The sequence below is a fragment of the Somniosus microcephalus genome, chromosome 5, assembly GCF_052327205.1.
Source record: "Somniosus microcephalus isolate GS21.2 chromosome 5, FLI_Smic_1.0, whole genome shotgun sequence".
Lineage (NCBI taxonomy): Eukaryota > Metazoa > Chordata > Chondrichthyes > Squaliformes > Somniosidae > Somniosus > Somniosus microcephalus.
Genome location: NC_140991.1, coordinates 244,665,844 through 244,685,032, shown reverse-complemented (window position 1 = coordinate 244,685,032; position 19,189 = coordinate 244,665,844). Strand labels below are relative to the sequence as shown.

General features: G+C 45.2%; 1 protein-coding gene across 2 annotated transcripts in view; it reads right to left on the bottom strand.

Moving 5' to 3' along the window:
* The window catches only part of LOC147117633 (transmembrane protein 14C-like), a 58,119-nt gene that overhangs the window by 17,733 nt on the left and 21,197 nt on the right, over positions 1 to 19,189 (bottom strand). The window contains exons 2-4 of one of the 2 annotated variants that reach the window (XM_085988786.1): positions 18,969 to 19,070; positions 13,653 to 13,740; positions 8,559 to 8,780 (exon numbers count right to left, since the gene is read on the bottom strand). In XM_085988786.1, the coding sequence (XP_085844912.1) occupies positions 8,723 to 8,780; positions 13,653 to 13,740; positions 18,969 to 19,070 (248 nt within the window). In that variant the 3' untranslated portion in view covers positions 8,559 to 8,722. Of the gene's footprint in view, positions 1 to 8,558; positions 8,781 to 13,652; positions 13,741 to 18,968; positions 19,071 to 19,189 lie in introns of those variants that run through there. The other variant, XM_085988785.1, reaches the window with a different exon arrangement.

The window sequence follows — 19,189 nt, the reverse complement described above, 5'->3', positions numbered from 1 at the left end:
CCTTACTTCCCTCAGCAGTCTAGGATACATCACATCTGGACCGGGTGACGTTTCTACTTTGTGTACTGCCAACCTTTTAATACCTCCTCTTTATTTTTATCCTATCCAATATTGCTACTGCTGCCTCCTTTACTGCTACATTGGCAGCATCCTCTTCTCTAGCCAAGTATTCATTTAGTACCTCAGTCATACCCTCTGGCTCCACAAGATGATCGTTTTTGTCCCCAATCAATGCCACCCTTCCTTTGACTACCATTTTACTATGTGTGTTTATAAAAGATTTTTGGGTTCCCTTTTACGTTAGCTGCTAATCTATTCTCATACTCTATTTTTCCTCTCTTACTCCCTTTTTTAGATCTCTGTACTTTCTATATTCAGCTTGGTTCTCTACTGTATCATGAACCTTACATTTGTCATAAGCCTCCTTTTTCTGTTTAATTTTAGCACCATATTTTTGGTCATCCAGGGAGCTCTAGCTTTGGATGCCTTTCCTTTTCCCCTCATGGGAATGTGTCTACTCTGTCCCCGAACCATCTCCTCCTTGAAGGCCTCCCATTGTTCAATTACTGTTTTACCTACCATTTTTTGATTCCACTTCACCTGGGCCAGATCCCTTTTTAAACTCACTGAAATTAGCCCTCCTCCTGTTAAGTATTTTTATATCTGATTGTTCCTTTTCTATAACTATTCTAAACCTGATGATATTATGATCACTGTCCCCCAAGTGCCGCCACACTTGCCCTACTTCATTCCCCAGAACTAGATCCACCACTGCTTCCTTCCTTGTTGGGTTGAAAACACACTGATCAAGAAAGTTCTCTTGTACACATTTCAGGAATTCCTCCCTCTCTTTGCCCTTTACACTGTTACTATCTCAATCTATATTGGGATAATTGAAGTCCCGCATTACTTCCCCTTTTTTGAGCCAGGTCTCTGCTATTGCCACGTGGCGACTTTTGACCGCAGCTCACCAACCTTATTTGCCACGCTGCATGGAATTATGCACATGCATGTTAAACACATTATAGACTGCCTCGCATTTGCCCCGTCTGATCTATTCTTTACTCTCATGCTATTTGTCTCTCCTAGTCCTCTGTACACCTTTCTGTAATTTGCTCCTCTGTCTCCTTCTCACTATTTGGTGGCCTATAGTATAAACTCAGTAGCGTAATAGCTCCTCTATTATTCCTTAATTCTAACCAAATAGATTCAGTCTTTGACCCCTCAACTACATCATCCCTTTCCAGTGCTATAATAGTTTCTTTGATCAATACCTCTACCTTTCTTTCCTTGGCTTTCCTGAATACCTTGTAGCCAGGAATATAAGTTCACAATCCTCCCCTTCTTTGAGCCAGGTCTCTATTATTGCCACTATATTAAATTCCTATGTGGCAACTTTTACCTGCAGCTCACCAACCTTATTTACCACGCTCTGTGCATTTATGCACGTGCACTCCAAACTCATTATAGACTGCTTCACATTTGCTCAGTCTGATCTATTCTTTACTCTCATGCTATTTGTCTTTCCTAGTCCTCTGTGCACCTTGTTTCTCCTCTCTAATGTTTCAAGTGCCTATCCCCCTGCCAAATTAGTTGAAACCCTCCCCCACTGCACTAGTTAACCTCCCCATGAGGACATTGCTCCCAGCTCTTTTGAGGTGCAACTCATCCACCCCAGAACTGGTCCCAATGCCTCAGGAATCTGAAGCCCTTCTTCCTGCACCTTTTCTCCAGCCACGCATTAACCTGCCTCATCTTACTGCTCCCATACTCACTAGCATGCAGCACTGGGGGTAATCCAGAGATTATCACCTTTGAGGTCCTGCTTTTTAACTTCCTCCCCAGCTCCTGAAACTCTGATTGCAGGGCCTCAACACTTTTCCTTTCTATATCATTGGATCCCACATGGACCACGACTTCAGGATGTTCCCCTTCCCCTCACAAAACATCCTCCGCCCTCCCAGTGATGCCTCCCTGGTGCCAGGTTAAAGGACAATACACCATGTGGGACTCAGGTCAACAGTTGCAGAATCTGACTATTGATTCCCCTATAACCACTGTGTTCCTACATCCCCCTGTGCATTGTTTGCCCCATGGTACCATGCTCTGGACTGCAATCCTTTGAGGTGTCGTCACCCTCAATAGTGAAAATCGATTAGTGAGCAACACACTTCCAGAGGATTCCTGCACCATCTGCCTCTTCCTAGCCTGCAGGTGGCCACCCACTTACTGTCCTGAGCTCTCTGCGGCCGTGGGGTGACCACCTCCTGGAACATGTGATCCAGGAAATTCTCATCCTCCCGTATGCTCTGCAGTGATTCAAGCCGCTCCTCAAACTCAAACTCTAACTCTGAAATAGGAGTTCCCACAAAGCAGACGAATTGCTAGCAATGGGTTTCAGCTGTCCCTCCATTCTAATTAGAGTCGACTTGTTATTTATAGGTTTTATCTTAGTACCTCTAACTCCTCTTTATTATTTCTTTAATATTTATGTATGCCGGATTATTTAATACAATTTCAGATCCCTTTAGTGTTAGTTACTTAGTTTATTTTAATCCACTTAATACGTATCCTAAATACTTATTTGTTTGTTAGTATGCAATACTTTATTTCTAGAACTAATAGATTCACTAAAGGTATAGATTATAATTAGTAAATGGATTTAGTTTGATTTCAAATCAGGTCATAATTATTCATTTCTATGATTATTACTTAATTATTTCTTTATTTATTTCCCCTTTATAAGATAGTTATTTCTCAATCAAAAGAAAGTAAACACTTATATAGGCGGAAGACTTGCATTTATATAGCGCCTTTCACACATACGTCTCAAAGCGCTTTACAGCTGATGAAGTACTTTTTTTGAAGTGTAGTCACTGTTATAATGTAGAAATCAATGATAACCAACTACAATTAATATGATAGGGAGTGTGTACTAAATTGATTTACCTTAACTTTCACAGGACCCAACGTTCCGCTCCTGCTCTCCCGACGCTCCGCTCCTGCCCCTGCTCCCCCGACGCTCCGCTCCTGCCCCCCCGACGCTCCGCTCCTGCCCCTGCTCCCCCGACGCTCCGCTCCAGCCCCTGCTCTCCCGACACACCGCTCCTGCTCCCCCGACGCTCCGCTCCTGCCCCTGCTCCCCCGACGCTCCGCTCCTGCCCCTGCTCCCCCGACGCTCCGCTCCTGCCCCTGCTCCCCCGACGCTCCGCTCCTGCCCCTGCTCCCCCGACGCTCCGCTCCTGCCCCTGCTCTCCCGATGCTCCGCTCCTGCCCCTGCTCCCCCGACGCTCCGCTCCTGCTCCTGCCCCTGCTCTCCCGACGCGCCGCTCCTGCTCACCCGACGCTCCGCTCCTGCTCTCCCGACGCTCCGCTCCTGCTCTCCCGACGCTCCGCTCCTGCTCTCCCGACGCGCCGCTCCTGCTCTCCCGACGCTCCGCTGTTTAAATATTTGGGGCTACTCCCATGGTGCTCCACTCTCTCCTAACACATATCACAGAATTTGCGGTGGGTATGATGGCGTACTCAGAGTACATCGTCATACTGCCTTTGCAACACACCGCATGTTCAGGATATCCTCATGCGCTTGCGCATGTGCTGAATCCTGAACTTGCGATCTGCCAACGGGACTTGGTGCGAGTTAGGACACGGCCAGCTAAGTTTTGGATGACCTCAAGTTTACGTGGGGTGGGATGTGGGAGGCCAGCCAGGAGTGCGCTGGAATAGTCAAGTCTAGAGGTAACAAAGGCATGGATGAGGGTTTCAGCAGCAGATGAGCTGAAGCAAGGGTGGAGACGGGCGATGTTACGGAGGTGGAAATAGGCGGTCTTAGTTATGCCGTGGATATGTGGTCAGAAGCTCATTTCAGGGTCAAATATGACACCAAGGTTGCGAACAGTATGGTTCAGCCTCAGACAGATGTTAGGGAGAGGGCTGGAGTCAGTGACTAGGGAATGGAGTTTGTGGCGGGGACCGAAAACAATGGTCTTCCCAATATTTAATTGGAGAAAATTTCTGTTCATCCAGAACTGTGTGTCGGACAAGCAGTCTGACAAATTAGAGACCGTGGAGGGGGTCGAGAAAAGTGGTGGTGAGGTAGAGCTGGGTGTCGTCAGCGTACATGTGGAAACTGACACTGTTTTCGGATGATGTCGCCAAGCGGCAGCATGTAGATGAGAAATAGGAGGGGGCCAAGGATAGATCCTTGGGAGACACCAGAGGTAACGATGCGGGAGTGGGAAGAGAAGCCGTTGCAGGTGATTCTCTGGCTACAATTAGATAGATAAGAATGGAACCAGGCGAGTGCAGCCCCACCCAGCTGGACGATGGTGGAGAGGCGTTGGAAAAGGATAGAGTGGCCAACCATGTCAAAGGCTGCAGACAAATCAAGAAGGACGAAGAGGGATAGTTTACCTTTGCCACAGTCACAAAGGATGTCATTTGTGACTTTGATGAGAGCCGTTTCAGTACTGTGGTAAGGGCGGAAACTTGATTGGAGGGATTCAAACATGGAGTTGCGGGAAAGATGGGCACAGGTTTGGGAGGCAACAGCACGTTCAAGGACTTGAGAGGAAAGGGAGGTTGGAGATGGGGCGGTAGTTTGCAAGGACCGAGGGGTCAAGGGTTGTTTTTTTGAGCAGGGTGATGACGGCAGATTTGAGGGAGAAGGAGACAGTACCCGAGGAGAGTGAACCGTTAACATGGGAGCCAGAAAAGGAAGTTGGGTGGTCAGCAGTTTGGTGGGAAGAGTTGAGGGAGCAGGAAGTGGGTCTCATGGACAAGATGAGTGCAGAGAGGTCGTGAGGGGAGATCGGAGAGAAAATGGAGAAAGATGCGAGTTCAGGGCTAGGGCAGGGGTGAACCTCAGAGGAAGTTTGGCCCGGTGGGCTGGGAGAAGAAAGGGAAGAGGCAGAGGCAGCTGAACGGATGGTTTCAATCTTAGAGACAAAGAAGTCCTCACACTTGTTGTCGGAGGCGAGGATGGAGGTGACAGGGGAGAGGGGTTTAAGAAGACGGTTAGCAGTAGAGAATAGAAGCCGGGGTTTATCTTTGCATTCCAGAATGATTCTGGAATAGTGACCAATTTTTGCAGACCCAATAATGCTTTATATGGTCCAGCCAGATCTAGCTGTGAATGGCTAAACCAGTTGTCCGCCATATCCATTCAAGTCTGCGTCCCTTGGACTTAACAGAGCGAAGATGAGGGCTGTACCAGGGGAACGGCCAGGGTGAGAGAGAGAGTAATTGTTTTAATAGGGATTAGGGCCACAAAGGTGAAGGGGAGGGTGTAGTTGAGCAGGTCGGTAACTACAGAAATGTCATGATGAATGCAGGGCAAAAGGCTGGACAGTTGGGATTACAGAAGTGTAGTTGTAAGAGTTTTTTTTTCCAGAAACAGACACAGAAGGAAGTAGGGTTGGTGGGGGGGGGTGGTGCAGTGGGTGGAGAGTGATATGAGGAAATGGTCAGAGAAGGTCTTATCTGCGATTGACACGATGGAAGTAGCGAGGACATGAGAGATGGCAAGGTTGAGGGAGTGGCCATTAATATGGGTTGGGGAGTTTACATGGAGGGTGAGATTAAGGGAGGATAGGAGGCTAGTGAAGTCAGAGGAGAAAGAGCATGATGAATTGAGATGGAGGTTGAAATCGAGGATGAGAAGTCGTTCGGGGCAGAGGCTGAGGGAGGAAAGCAGTGAAGATATCTCAGTAATAACATTTTTATGGTACTTGGGTGGGCAGTAGAGAACAAGAATTTTAAATGAGAGGTGAGAAGGGTGGAATAAGGCGAGATGCTCAAAGGAGGAGAAACTGCTGGAGGAATAGGGGGACAGACCAAGGTGTGATTTGGTGATGAGAGCCACACCGCCACCACGGCGATCTGAGTGGGGCAATTGTTGGAAGGGGAGACTTCATTTAAGGGTAAGGTGTCAACACCCCTCAACCAAGTTTCCATCAGGGCCATGATGTCAATGCAATCATCCACGATAAGCTCACGGATGGCAAGGGCCTTGTTCGCAAGTGAACGGACATTCTGGAGGGAGATGCTGAGAGGGTCGGTGATGGCTGACCCACTGCCAGCATCCACGGATCAGTGCTTTTGGGGGGTGGGGGAAGAAGGGGCGAGTTGGATGGGGAGGAGCTGGGTGGGAAGGTCAGCGAGAGAGTAGGATGGGACAGTTAGGATTGCTGCTCGTAAGGAGGCAGCGACGAGTGCCTCGATGGGCCCTTCATAGAATGCCAAGAGAGGCACAGGAGGAAGCTATAGGCTTATCTAAAAGGGAGTCAAGCCTGGGACGGTGGCAGGAAAGTAGGATGGTTGAAGAGTAATGAAGGATTCGGGTAAGGATTTGAGAGGGCACAGTATCCGAGAGAGGAGAAATGAAAGGAGGTATGACGACGAGAGGGATGGTGAGAAAAGGAAATGGGGGAGAAAATGTGGAAAAGTATTGAATAGCTCGTGTCTGGAGCGGCAGCCAAAATGCGCATGTGAATGGACACAGGGGAAAAGCTCAGGTTACATAGGCCTGGTTAAATGGAATAATTAATGGAATACATATTTCCTGGTAGCAGGGAATAGGTTGGGGACAATAGAAGGGACACCAGGGTCAAAGTCAAAGGTCCCATGGAAGGTCAAAGCGGACATAAGCAGGATGGGGCCGGCACAGAGCATCGACGCACCGATGTCCAAGACAGGCGAGTGAAGTCCAGAAGCTATTTGAAGGGTAGAGAGTTCGAGGATGGAGAGTGTTGCCGTAGGAATGACAGTCGGTAGCGGTGCAGAAAGATGATGGCGAAATTGACACAAGTTGGAGGTCACCGTAGATCAAAGCGGCGGAGAAAATGTAACAAGCCAGCGACCAGCAAAGCTGAAAACTGGTAGAACGAGTCACTGGACAGCAAGTGGAGCAGCAGCTGCTACCTACAAGCCAGCAGAGCTGAAAAACCAGTAGAGACACAGCCGCAGTTTAAAAGATAAAAAATATTTTAGCACTAGAGATAGACATAGCAGGTAAGTCTTAGTGTAATCCAGTGCAGAAACGTAGTGGTTTAATCCAGAGTAGTTCAAAGCAGATACGTAGTCTGGATGTCCAAAGAAGTCCAGGAGATTGGAAACCAGTTTGACAAAAGAATTCCGCAGCAAAAAAAGCGACTTAAAAGCAGAGCAGTCACAGACTCTGTTTAGTCAGTAGACCAGCGCAGTCCTGTTGGTAGAGGAATCCAGGTGATGGAAGTCAACTTTCAGCAGAGTTCCGGCAGTTGAAAGAGCTCAGTGAGAACAAAGACACGCCGGGTCGCGGGATGGGCAGTGGACGATCCAGGGGTAGCTTTAAACTTGTAGTTTGGGCTGAAATGCCTTCACTATCAGTGGCAGGGTATCTTAAGCAATGGAAGAAAGGAGATTGGGAGAAGAAAAGATGGTAATGGATGACCAAGCATACAGTTAGAATCATAGAAAGTTACAGCACGGAAGGAGGCCATTTCAGCCCATTGTGTCCACGCCGGCCAACAAAGAGCTAACCAGCCTAATCCCACTTCCCAGCTCTTGGTCCGTAGCCCTGCAGGTTAGAGCATCCCAAGTGCACATCCAAGTACTTTTTAAATGTGGTTCAGGTTCCTGCCTCTACCACCCTTTCAGGCAGTGAGTTCCAGACCCCCACAACCCTCTGGGTGAAGAAATTTCCCCTCAAATCCCCTCTAAACCTTCCCCCAATTACTTTAAATCTGTGCCCCCTGGTTTTTGACCCCTCTGCTAAGGGAAACAGGTCTTTTCTATCCACTTTATCTATGCCCCTCAATTTTATACACCTCAATAATGTCTCCCCTCAGCCTCCTTTGTTCCAAGGAAAACAGACCCAGCCTATCCAGTCTTTCCTCATAGCTAAGATTCTCTACTGCTGGCAACATCCTTGTAAATCTCCTCTGTACCCTCTCTAGTGCAATCACATCTTTCCTGTAATGTGGTGACCAGAACTGCACACAGTATTCTAGCTGAGGCCTAACTGGTGTTTTATACATTTGAAGCATAACCCCCCCTGCTCTTGTATTCTATGCCACGACTAATAAAGTTGGAGAAGAGCAGCTCAGAAAGGAGCTGCCAGCCCAGGAGCCATCTTTAGAAGGTTTTTAGAAGTTTTAAAACGTAATTTCAATGTAAAAGACTAAGAGAATTTAGTGTGGGCGTGGCTTATTTTTGACAGCTTTTGTGTGCGTGTGCTCCCTTATGCATTGGCTGTACGCTGCGCTCCTGGCCTTCCCAACGTCATACACAGCGCATAACTCTGCAGCACTGAAGAGAAAGTCTCCGTTCCGGGCCTCGCTGAAGGCAAATGCGTATTCTTGTCACAAGTCGGCGGCATACTGCGCAGCTACGCCACCGACCGCAATTTTTGGCCCATTATCTCCTTTCACAATTCAACAGAGATCTGTTTTTCAATAAATCGTGCACAAAACATGCTGCTGTTTTCAGCTGCTACAGATTCTTAGTATTGTGCAAAGTTTTTCACGGGTTTAGTAGAAAATTTCATAATAACAAACCAAGCTTGTAAACTAAAAAAGCATCTTTGAATCAGACAGTTTATTGGAGCAAGTTCTGCATTTCTTACAGGCTCAGATTCAGTTCAGATAAACTTTCATTTTATAGGTTTGCATGATAGAGGTCAGAAATAATCAGTGATTCAAGGCACATTTATACAAAACTCTCTTGTTAAAAAGATATAGGTTCATGATTCATGGGGTTTTTCAAACATTTTTAGACCAAGTCTTCCAAGCATTAGAATGCTGTGGGAGGAACACACAAGAATTATTATTAAACATAGGAAAATATGCACAGCTTGTTGAAACATGCAACTCAACATAAATCCGAAAGACACTGTTGAAAGGTCATTGACCTGAAACATTAACTCGGTTTCTCTATTTCCAGCATTTTCTGTTTTTATTACAGAATAGTTTGTTATTGAAAGGATACGGTTTCCTTAAAATTTTAAATACGGCTTCTTTAAAATTATTCCAACCACAACGGTTACACTTTGGCAAAAATATGATGTGACCTAGACACCCATACACTTCTTAGTTCATATCATGTGATTTCAGTGTAGAGGGTTAATTGACAGTATATGCAATTGGGTTCAGAACAAAAAGGAGATTGTGGAGTTTTGTACGCTTATTAGTTTACCCAGTTAATTCTTTCCCCAATTACAGGCTGTAATGGAATGTAACTTGAGGTCCAAAACTCGGCTGCCCGTGTCCTAACTCGCACCAAGTCCCATTCGCCCATCTCCCCTCTGCTCGCTGACCTATATTGGCTCCCGGTTAAGCAGCGCCTCGATTTCAAAATTCTCATCCTGTTTTCAAATAGCTCCATGGCCTTGCCCCTTCTTCTCTGTAATCTCCTTCAGCCCCACAACCACCCAAAGATATCTGCACTCCTCTAATTCTGCCCTCTTGAGCATCCCTGATTATACTCGCTCAACCTTTGGTGGCCATGTCTTCTGTTGCCTAGGCCCTAAGCTCTGGAATTCCCTGCCTAAACCCCTCTACCTCTCTTTCCTCCTTTAAGACGCTCCTTAAAACCTACCTCTTTGACCAAGCTTTTGGTCACCTGCCCTAATTTATCCTTGTGGCTCGGTGTCAAATTTTTTGTCTTAAAATACTCCTGTGCAGCGCCTTGGGATGTTTTACTATGCTAAATAAAGGTGGTTGTTGTTGTATATCCACCAGGGGTCATTTTCAGTTTAACCGCTCGGGCGGTAACCTTATGGAGCAGCTCGCTAACCCATTGTAGAGCCCTCATGATATTTATCCCATTTATTTCAATGGGATGAAAATCAGGCAAGGTCTACAACAGGTGTCCAATAGCTCCACCAGGTTAGCGCCCAGGCAATGAAGCTGAAAATTACCTCGCATTCCCTATTGAGATTCAAACAGGTCCACTAAATGTTAGAAAATAGAATGGAGTTTCCTGCAGTTTAAAAAAAATGAAATAGCAGCACAGGACAAAGCTCACAAGCCAGGCGCAGAAAGCACCTGTAAGTGCGCAGCAGCCATAACTACATGAAGCATGCTTCCAAAATGGCATCCAGCAGGAATTGGACAGTCTGACCTTTTTGACCAATTGGAAACAGAAGGGCTTGTTTGGGCATCTAATGGGTCCCACTGAATCTCGTTTAGCAGAAAAAACACAGTATGCAAGTGAGAAGTAATCTTGGAGATATTGCCACGCACGTTAAAAATATAGCTTAGAACACTTACTTCTTCCAAATAAAAAAATGTTGCTATGGGAACCCTTAAGGGTCCTAGCTATTCCTGCCTTTTCGTGGGATACGTGGAACATTCTTTATTCCAGTCCTACTCCGGTCCGCTCCTTCACCTCTTTTTCCAGTACACTGATAACTTTATTGGTACCACTTCCTGCTCCAACTCAGAACCGGAAAATTTAATCAACTTTGCTTCCAATTTCCACCCTTCCATCGCTGTCACATGGTCCATCTCCGACTTTTCCCTTCCCTTCTCGACTTCTCTAACTCCATTTCTGGGGATACACTATCCACCAATATCTATTATAAGCCCACCGACTCCCACTGCTACCTTGATTACACTTCCTCCCACCCTACTTCCTGCAAGTACTTTACTTAATTCTCCCAGTTTCTCTGTCGCATCTGTCGTTCTGGCGATGTCACCTTCCACAGCAGTCTTCCTTTTTCCTCAACAGAGGATGCCCCTCCACTGTGCTCAACAGGGCCCACAACAGTGTCCGTCACATTTGTCGCACTTCAGCCCTAACCCCTTTCCTTCCCTCCCAGAACCACGATAGGGTCCCCTCTTGTCCTCATCTTCCACCCCACCAGCCAAAACAGTCAACGGATCCTTCGCCATTTCTGCCACCTCCAAGTACATCTTCCCCTCCCCTTTCAGCATTCCGAAGGGACTGTCCCCTCCATGACACCCTGGTCCACACTTCCATCACCCCCAACACCCACTACCCTTCCCTCGGCACCTTCCAATGTAAGCGCAGGAGATGCAACACCTGCCTTTTCACCTCCTCCCTTCTCACCGTCCAGGGCCCCAAACACTCCTGCCAAGTGAAACAGCTTTCAATTTAGTATACTGTATTCGCTACTCACGCTGCAGTCTCTTAAGAGATTCTGAAGGAGACCAAACCACTATGGGGTGTAGCAAAAATAATTTATTAATAGATTTAAAAGAACAGACAGCAGTCAGAGTTCACAAGCTGACTCACTAGCAAAACAAAATTCTTATACTCAAGAACTGCCTAGCACTTTAACAGGTTACAGTGATTAATACAACAGACACAATATTACCAGGTTCTGCTGGGAAGCATTGACCTCAGGACTTCCTTCACTGACTCACCATGTGGAACTTCTTGTACTGTTTTATACCTTGCCTTATCTTCTTGTTTGTATTCTTTTTAGTCTAGCTATTGTGGGAGATTGATAGCTTGCTTGATCTAGTCAAGGACTCTCACCTTGTCTTGTTATTTACAGCCTGTTCGTCTAGCTATTGCGGGTGATTGATAGCTGCTACATCTCATCAAGGGTTTCTTGGAAAAGCATGCTGGGATACTCAACCTTTCCAACACACAAAATATCTTAAAAAGCATGTATAGGCATTCTTGGCTAGATCTTGTATCTCCTCTACATTGGGGAGACCACACACAGTTTGGGTGATCGCTTTGTCGAACACCTCTGATTAGTCCGCAAGCGTGACCCGGAGCTTCCAGTCACTTGCCATTTTAATTCTCCATCCCACTCTGACCTCTGTCCTCAGCCACCTACACTGTTCCAATGAAATTCAACAGAAGCTCAAAGAACAGCACCTCATCTTTCGATTAGGCACTTTACACCTTCCAGACTCAACTTTGATTTCAATAACTTTAGATCATAACCACTACTCCCAGTTTTTCAGACAGCAGTAATGGTTCTGTTGTTGCTATTTACAGCTCCTCTAGACCCATCTTTTGTTTCTTGTCCCATTACCACCTCCTTTTGCCTTGCACCATCATCCCTTTTGTCATTTAATCACTTCTGCCCTCCATCCTATCAGATTGTTTGCTCTTTCCTCCCCTTCCTGCCTCTGTATTTGCTTAAAAACTGTTAAATCTCTAACTTCTTTCAGTCCTGATGAAACGTCATCGACCTGAAACGTTAACGGTTTCTTTCTCCACAGATGCTGCCTGACCGTACTGAGTATTTCTAGCATTTTCTGTTTTTAATAAAAATATAGCCAGCTGGATGGAAAATGACATGACAACCCATATGTGCTAAAAAGAGGCCTTCTTGTTTCAGGAATCAGGAAAAGTTAGTGATTCAACTGGGAAGGGAGTTTGCATGGGGAAGCCAAACAAATTGCTCAGTCATTGAAGGCTCTCACCCAGGATGACTTTCTAAAGGAATGCCGGGTCAAAGCAGTAGAAATTGTAAATACTTATAATATACAAAGCTTTCTGAATGTAAGCCTCTCAAGCAATCACAGCCAATTGTCTTATAATCTGAATACTTTATTTATATTTTGTTGCGCAAAATTCACTTAGTCAATGGTTGGGTTTCATTTGCATTTTTATCTCTGCTTGTCCTTGGCCCTTTAGCTCTGTGCCCTACCCACTGAAAAAGAGTTCCACGCCCTAGCCTGTGACATAGCATTCCACAAAAGCTCAGCAGAATACATTTTGGGTATTTCAGTTCTGAGAAAAGGTTAAGGAACTTGGTCACATCTTGGAAAGGAGGAGACTTTTAGGTGGCCTAACTAACATTTTCAAGATTATGAAAGGAACTGATAATGCTGATTCAGGCAAACTGTTCACTGCGGTGAAGAGTTCATATCCTAGGGGACACAAACTAAAGAAAAAAAAAACTTGCATTTGTATAATGCTTTCACAACCTCAGGACGTCCCAAAGTGCTTCACAGCCAATGAAGTACTTTTGAAGTTTACTCACTGCTGTAATATAGGAAACGCGGCAGCCAATTTGCGCACAAGATCCCACAAACAGCAATGTGATAATGACCAAATAATCTGTTTTTAGTGATATTAGCTGAGAGATAAACATTGGCCAGGACACTGGGGAGAACTCCTCTGCTCTTCGAAATAGTGCCATGGGATCTTTTACGTCCACCTGAGAGGGCAGACGGGACCTCGGTTTAACGTCTCATCCGAAAGACGACACCTCAGACAGTGCAGCACTCCCTCAGCACTGCACTGGAGTGTCAGCCTAGATTATGTGCTCAAGTCCCTGGAGTGGGAGTTGAGCACACAACCTTCTGACTCAGAGGTGAGAGTGCTGCCACTGAGCCACAGCTGACACTGTATAATAAGGGAAGTCAGGGGAACTTCTCACCCAGAGGGTAATTGAGTTGTGGAATAAGTTACTAGGGAAGGACATTGAAACAGGCGTTGTAAACGGGTTAAAGAGACAATCAGATGTGTATCTGGAGATGGAAGCGATTCAGGGATATGGTGAGAAGGCAGCGGTTTGTAGTTCATCGATCAAAAAGGGGCAGGCTTTTATAATTTATGCTTTCAATAAAGATTTTCCAGCCCATATTTAAATGAAGTTGTTACAGTGAGTCTTAATTTTTTACCTCCTCAGTAATACAAACACTTCCCTGTTGGGCACACAGAGTGATCTAGATTATTACCTCGCTCCTGCGACTAAACCAGCTGGCATGAACTTTCCTGACTTGTAGAATCTCATTCCCATTATTCCGGTCAGTGTTCCTGAAGCAACTTTAAAATAAAAAGACACAAAATAACTAAGTGGGAAGTATAGAATTGACCAGATATGTCTTAGTCTCTGTTATTGTGTTACCCATTCACTGGAAGACAATTTAAATAAATCCTGGAGAGCAGCAACAGATACATCAAAAAAATAGCTGGGGATCAAAAAAGAGCAAATATCACTTGGTATTAGCCCAAATATACAAGGGATTAGCTTAGTTCTAGGAGATCATTCACTTTAAAGCCTCTTCAGTTCTATACAAGTCAAAGGTTGATTGTAGCTGGGGATACAGGCATAAACACACACGGATATTTAAAGTTTTCCCAACTTAACTTTGTGCAACCAACTTGAGAATGGTTTTTCTACTCTGCACCAATTTAAAATTGAATAGCAATTAAAAGTGTCATCAGTAGTCAAGGTTGCAGTTTGAGTTACAGCAACAATATCGACATTGTGGCATTTAAAAAGGGAAAATTGACAATTAAAAATCCCATGTAATTTTAATTTCTCAAATTTGAAATCACAATTGGTCTGTCTTACTGAAGATCGCATATGAAGTTTATATCCACGTTCCTATTAATTTGCATATATCTCACATTGCTGATATTAACAGGTCTAGTTCTGATTTAGGATTTATCCACCAATGAGAAAACAGAACTAAAAACAGCCCTTTCCAAACCACCAGGTCTACCAAATTGAAACACGACAAACCAACGAATGAGAGATACAAACACAATATTGAGAAGGGTTCAACCCGAAACGGTAACTCCGTTTCTCTCTCCTCGATGCTGCCTGACCTGCCGAGTGTTTCCAGCACTTTCTGTTGTTATTTACAATACGGAGATATCTGGCCTTTGAGGGTTCGAAGGCCACATGTGGCCCTAGGATCGTAGTTTGGACACCCTTGATTTACACCACCATCTTAATTTTTTTGTGGTTATAGTTTCTAGTGCTAGTAACCAAGGGCCCTTGAGTATATCATTTAATTCTAGTGTAATTGGTGGTGTTGATTTGATTTAAGTTAATTTAAATTAATTGAAGGGTAAGTCATGGCAGGACAGCTCGGTGCCGTGGTATGGTCCTCCTGCACTATGTGGGAAATCAGAGACACAGGAAGTGTCCCTGACGACCATGTGTGCGGGAAGTGTATCCAGCTGCAGCTACTGGCAGACTGCATTGCGGCGCTGGAGCTGCGAATGGATACATACTGGAGCATTCGCGATGCTGAGGACATTGTCGATAACACGTTTAATCAGTTGGTCACACCGCAGGTAAAGGCTGCACAGGCAAGAAGGGAATGGGTGACCGCCAGGCAGAGTAGTAGACGCAGGCAGGTAGTGCAGGGGTCCCCCGTAGCCATCCCCCTCTCAAACAGATATACCGCTTGGATATTGTTGGGGGGGATGGCTTATCGGGGGAAAGACAGCAGCAGACAACTTTCTGGCACCATGGGTGGTTCTGCTGCACAGGACAGGAGGAAAAAGAGTGGGAGAGCTATAGTAATAGGGGATTCTATTGCAAGGGGAATAGATAGGCATTTCTGCGGCCGCAAACGAGACTCCAAGCTGGTATGTTGCCTCCCTGGTGCAAGGGTCAAGGATGTCTCGGAGCAGCTGCAGAGCATTCTGTAGGGGGAGGGTGAGCAGCCAGTTGTCGTGGTGCATATAGGTACCAACGATATAGGTAAAAACTGGGACGAGGTCTTAAACGCTGAATATAGGGAGTTAGGAGGTAAATTAAAAAATAGGACCTCAAAAGGTAGTAATCTCAGGATTGCTACCAGTGCCACGTGCTAGTCAGAGTAGAAATAGAAGGATATTTCAGATGAATACGTGGCTAGAGGAATGGCGCAAGGGGGAGGGATTCAAATTCCTGGGACATTGGAACTGGTTCTGGGGGAGGTGGGACCAGTACAAACTGGACGGTTTGCACCTGGGCAGGACCGGGACCGATGTCCAAGGGGGAGTGTTTGCTAGTGCTGTTGCGGAGGGTTTAAACTAAAATGGCAGGGGGTTGGGAACCGGTGCAGGGAGACAAAGGAATGGGAAACAAGGATAGAAGCAAAACACAGGAAGGAGAAAAGCAAAAATGGCAGGCAGAGAAGTCAAGGGTTTAAATCAAACATGGCCACAATAAATAATAGTTCTAAAAGGTCGAAGAGTGTTAAAAAAAAACAAGCCTGAAGGCTGTGTCTTAATGCGAGGAGCATTCGTAATAAGGTGGATGAATTAGCTGCGCAAATAGATGTAAATGGATATGATATGATTGAGATTATGGAAACATGGCTCCAGGGTGACCAAGGCTGGGAACTCAACATCCAGGGGTATTCAATATTCAGGAAAAAGGAAAAGGAGGTGGGATAGCATTGCTGGTTAAAGAGATTAACACAATAGTAAGGAAGGATATTAGCTCTCATGATGTGGAATCTGTATGGGTAGAGCGGATAAATACCATGGGGCAGAAAACGTTTGTGGGAGTTGCATACAGACCCCCAAACAGTAATGCGGAGGTTGGGGATGGCATTAAACGGGAAATTAGAGACGCGTGCAATATCATGGGTGACTTTAATCTACATATAGATTGGGCTAACCAAATTAGTAACAATACTGTGGAGGAGGAATTCCTGGAGTGTATACGGGATGGTTTCCTGGACCAATATGTCGAGGAACCAACTAGATCAGGCCATCTTAGACTGGGTATTATGTAATGAGAAAGGATTAATTAGCAATCTTATTGTGCGAGGCCCCTTGGGGCGGAGCAATCATATGATGATCGAATTCTTCATTAAGATGGAGAGTGAACTATTTGACTCAGAGACTAGGGTCCTGAATTTAAATAAAGGAAACTACGATGGTATGAGGCACGAGTTGGGTAGGATGGATTGGGGAATGTTACTTAAAGGGTTGACGGTGGATATGCAATGGAAAACATTTAAAGATCACATGGATGAAGTACAGAATTTGTTCATCCCTGTTTGGCATAAAAATAAAACAAAAAATGTGACTCAACCGTGGCTAATTAGGGATAGCATAAGATCCAAGGAGAGGACATATAAATTGGCCAGAAAAAGCAGCAAACCTGAGGATTGGGAGCAGTTTAAGTTTAAGCAAAGGAGGACAAAGGGATTAATTAAGAGGGGGCAATAGAGTATGAGAGTAAGCTTGCAGGTAACATAAAAACTGACTGCAAAAGCTTCTATAGATACGTGAAGAGAAAAAGATTGGTGAAGTCAAGCGTAGGTCCCTTGCAGTCAGAATCAGGGGAATTTATAATGGGGAACAAAGAAATGGCAGACCAATAAAATACATACTTTGGGTCTGTCTTCACAAAGGAGGACACAAATAACCTCCCAGAGATGTCGGGGAACATAGGGTCTAATGAGAGGGAGGAACTGAATGAAATCAGTATCTGTAAGGAAATGGTGTTAAGGAAATTGATGGGATTGAAGGCCGATAAATCCCCAGGGCCTGATAATCTACATCCTAATGGTACTTAAGGAAGTGGCCCTAGAAATAGTAGATGCATTGCTGATCATCTTCCAGAATCTTTAGAATTTTGGAACAGTTCCCATGGATTGGAGGGTAGCTAATGTTATCCCACTATTCAAAAAAGGTGGTAGAGAGAAAATGGGGAATTATAGACCGGTAAGCCTGACATCGGTAGTGGGGAAAATGCTAGAGTCCATTATAAAAGATGGAATAGCAGAGCACTTGGAAAACAGTGACAGGATCGGACAAAGTCAACATGGATTTACAAAAGGTAAATCGTGCTTGACTAATGTACTAGAATTTTTTGAGGATGTAACTGGTAGAATAGATAAAGGAGAACCAGTGGATGTGGTGTATTTGGACTTTCAGAAGGCTTTCGATAAGGTCCCGCATAAGAGATTAGCGTGTAAAGTTAAGGCACATGGGATTGGGGGCAAGGTACTGACTTGGATAGAGAACTGGCTGGCAGACAGGAAGCAAAGAGTTGGAATAAACGGCTCTTTTTCCGAGTGGCAGGCAGTGACTAGTGGGGTACCGCAGGGATCGGTGCTAGGACCCTAGCTATTCACAATATACATTAATGATCTAGACGAGGGAACTAGATGTAATATCTCCAAGTTTGCAGATGACACAAAGCTGGGTGGGCATGTGTGCTGTGAAGAGGATGCAGAGAAACTCCAGGATGATTTGGGCAGGTTGGGTGATTGGGCAGATGCAGTATAATGTGGATAAATGCAAGGTTATCCACTTTGGTGGCAAAAACAGGAAGGCAGATTATTATCTGAACAGCAATAGATTGGGAGAAGGGGAAGTGCAACAAGACCTGGGTGTCCTTGTGCACCAGTCGCTGAAGGTAAGCATGCAGGTGCAGCAGACGGTTAAGAAGGCAAATGGTACGTTGGCCTTCGTAACGAGAGGGTCGAGTACAGGAACAAGGATGTCTTGCTGCAGTTGTACAGGGCCTTGGTGAGACCACACCTTGATTATTGTGTGTAGTTTTGGTCGCCTTATCTGAGGAAGGATGTTCTTGCCATGGAGGGAGTGCAGCAAAGATTCACCAGACTGATACCTAGGATGGCAGGAATGACGTATGAGGAGAGATTGGGTCGATTGGGCTTATACTCGCTGAAGTTTAGAAGAATGAGAGGGGATCTCATTGAAACTTATAAAATTCTAACAGGACTAGACAGACTAGATGCAGGAAGGATGTTCCCAATGGCAGGGGAGTCCAGAACCAGGGGTCACAGTCTAAGGATAAGGGGTAAGCCATTTAGGACAGAGATGAGGAGGAATTTCTTCACCCAGAGAGTGGTGAACCTATGGAATTCTCTACCACAGAAGGCAGTTGAGGCCAATTCATTAAATATATTCAAGAAGGAGTTAGATATATTTCTTAAGGCTAAAGGGATCAAGGGATATGGGGAGAAGGCAGGGACAGGGTACTGAGTTTGGATGATCAGCCATGATCTCACTAAATGGCAGAGCAGGCTCGAGGGGCTGAATGGCCTACACCTGCTCCTATCTTCTATGTTTCTATTTCATGCGAACTGATGTGCATCTAACTACACAAAGAATGGCAGCCATAGCAGCAAGCGGACCTTTTAAACTTCTTGTTGATTACAGGTGCACACTCTGAAGATAACAGTCCCTACCAGCAGTAGAAAGGACATTCCTTACTTTTTCTTACAGGTATTTGAAAGCCCAATATACATGGAAAAGTTCACAAGAAATGTGGTCAGAATACTCACTCAGAGACAACCATATGTTTTTGGGGTTTTGAGTGATCTGGTAGGCACCAAACCCTGCTGCACTCCCAAATAACAGGCCAGCTGCTAGAGAAGGCACACTACCTGATTGCAAAAGAAACATTATATTAATCACTGAGCAACCATCAAGATAACAGTGCAATTCTCTGCAAAACATTGTGCAGCCTATATAATAAGAGTGCACTTTAATGATAATCCACTGG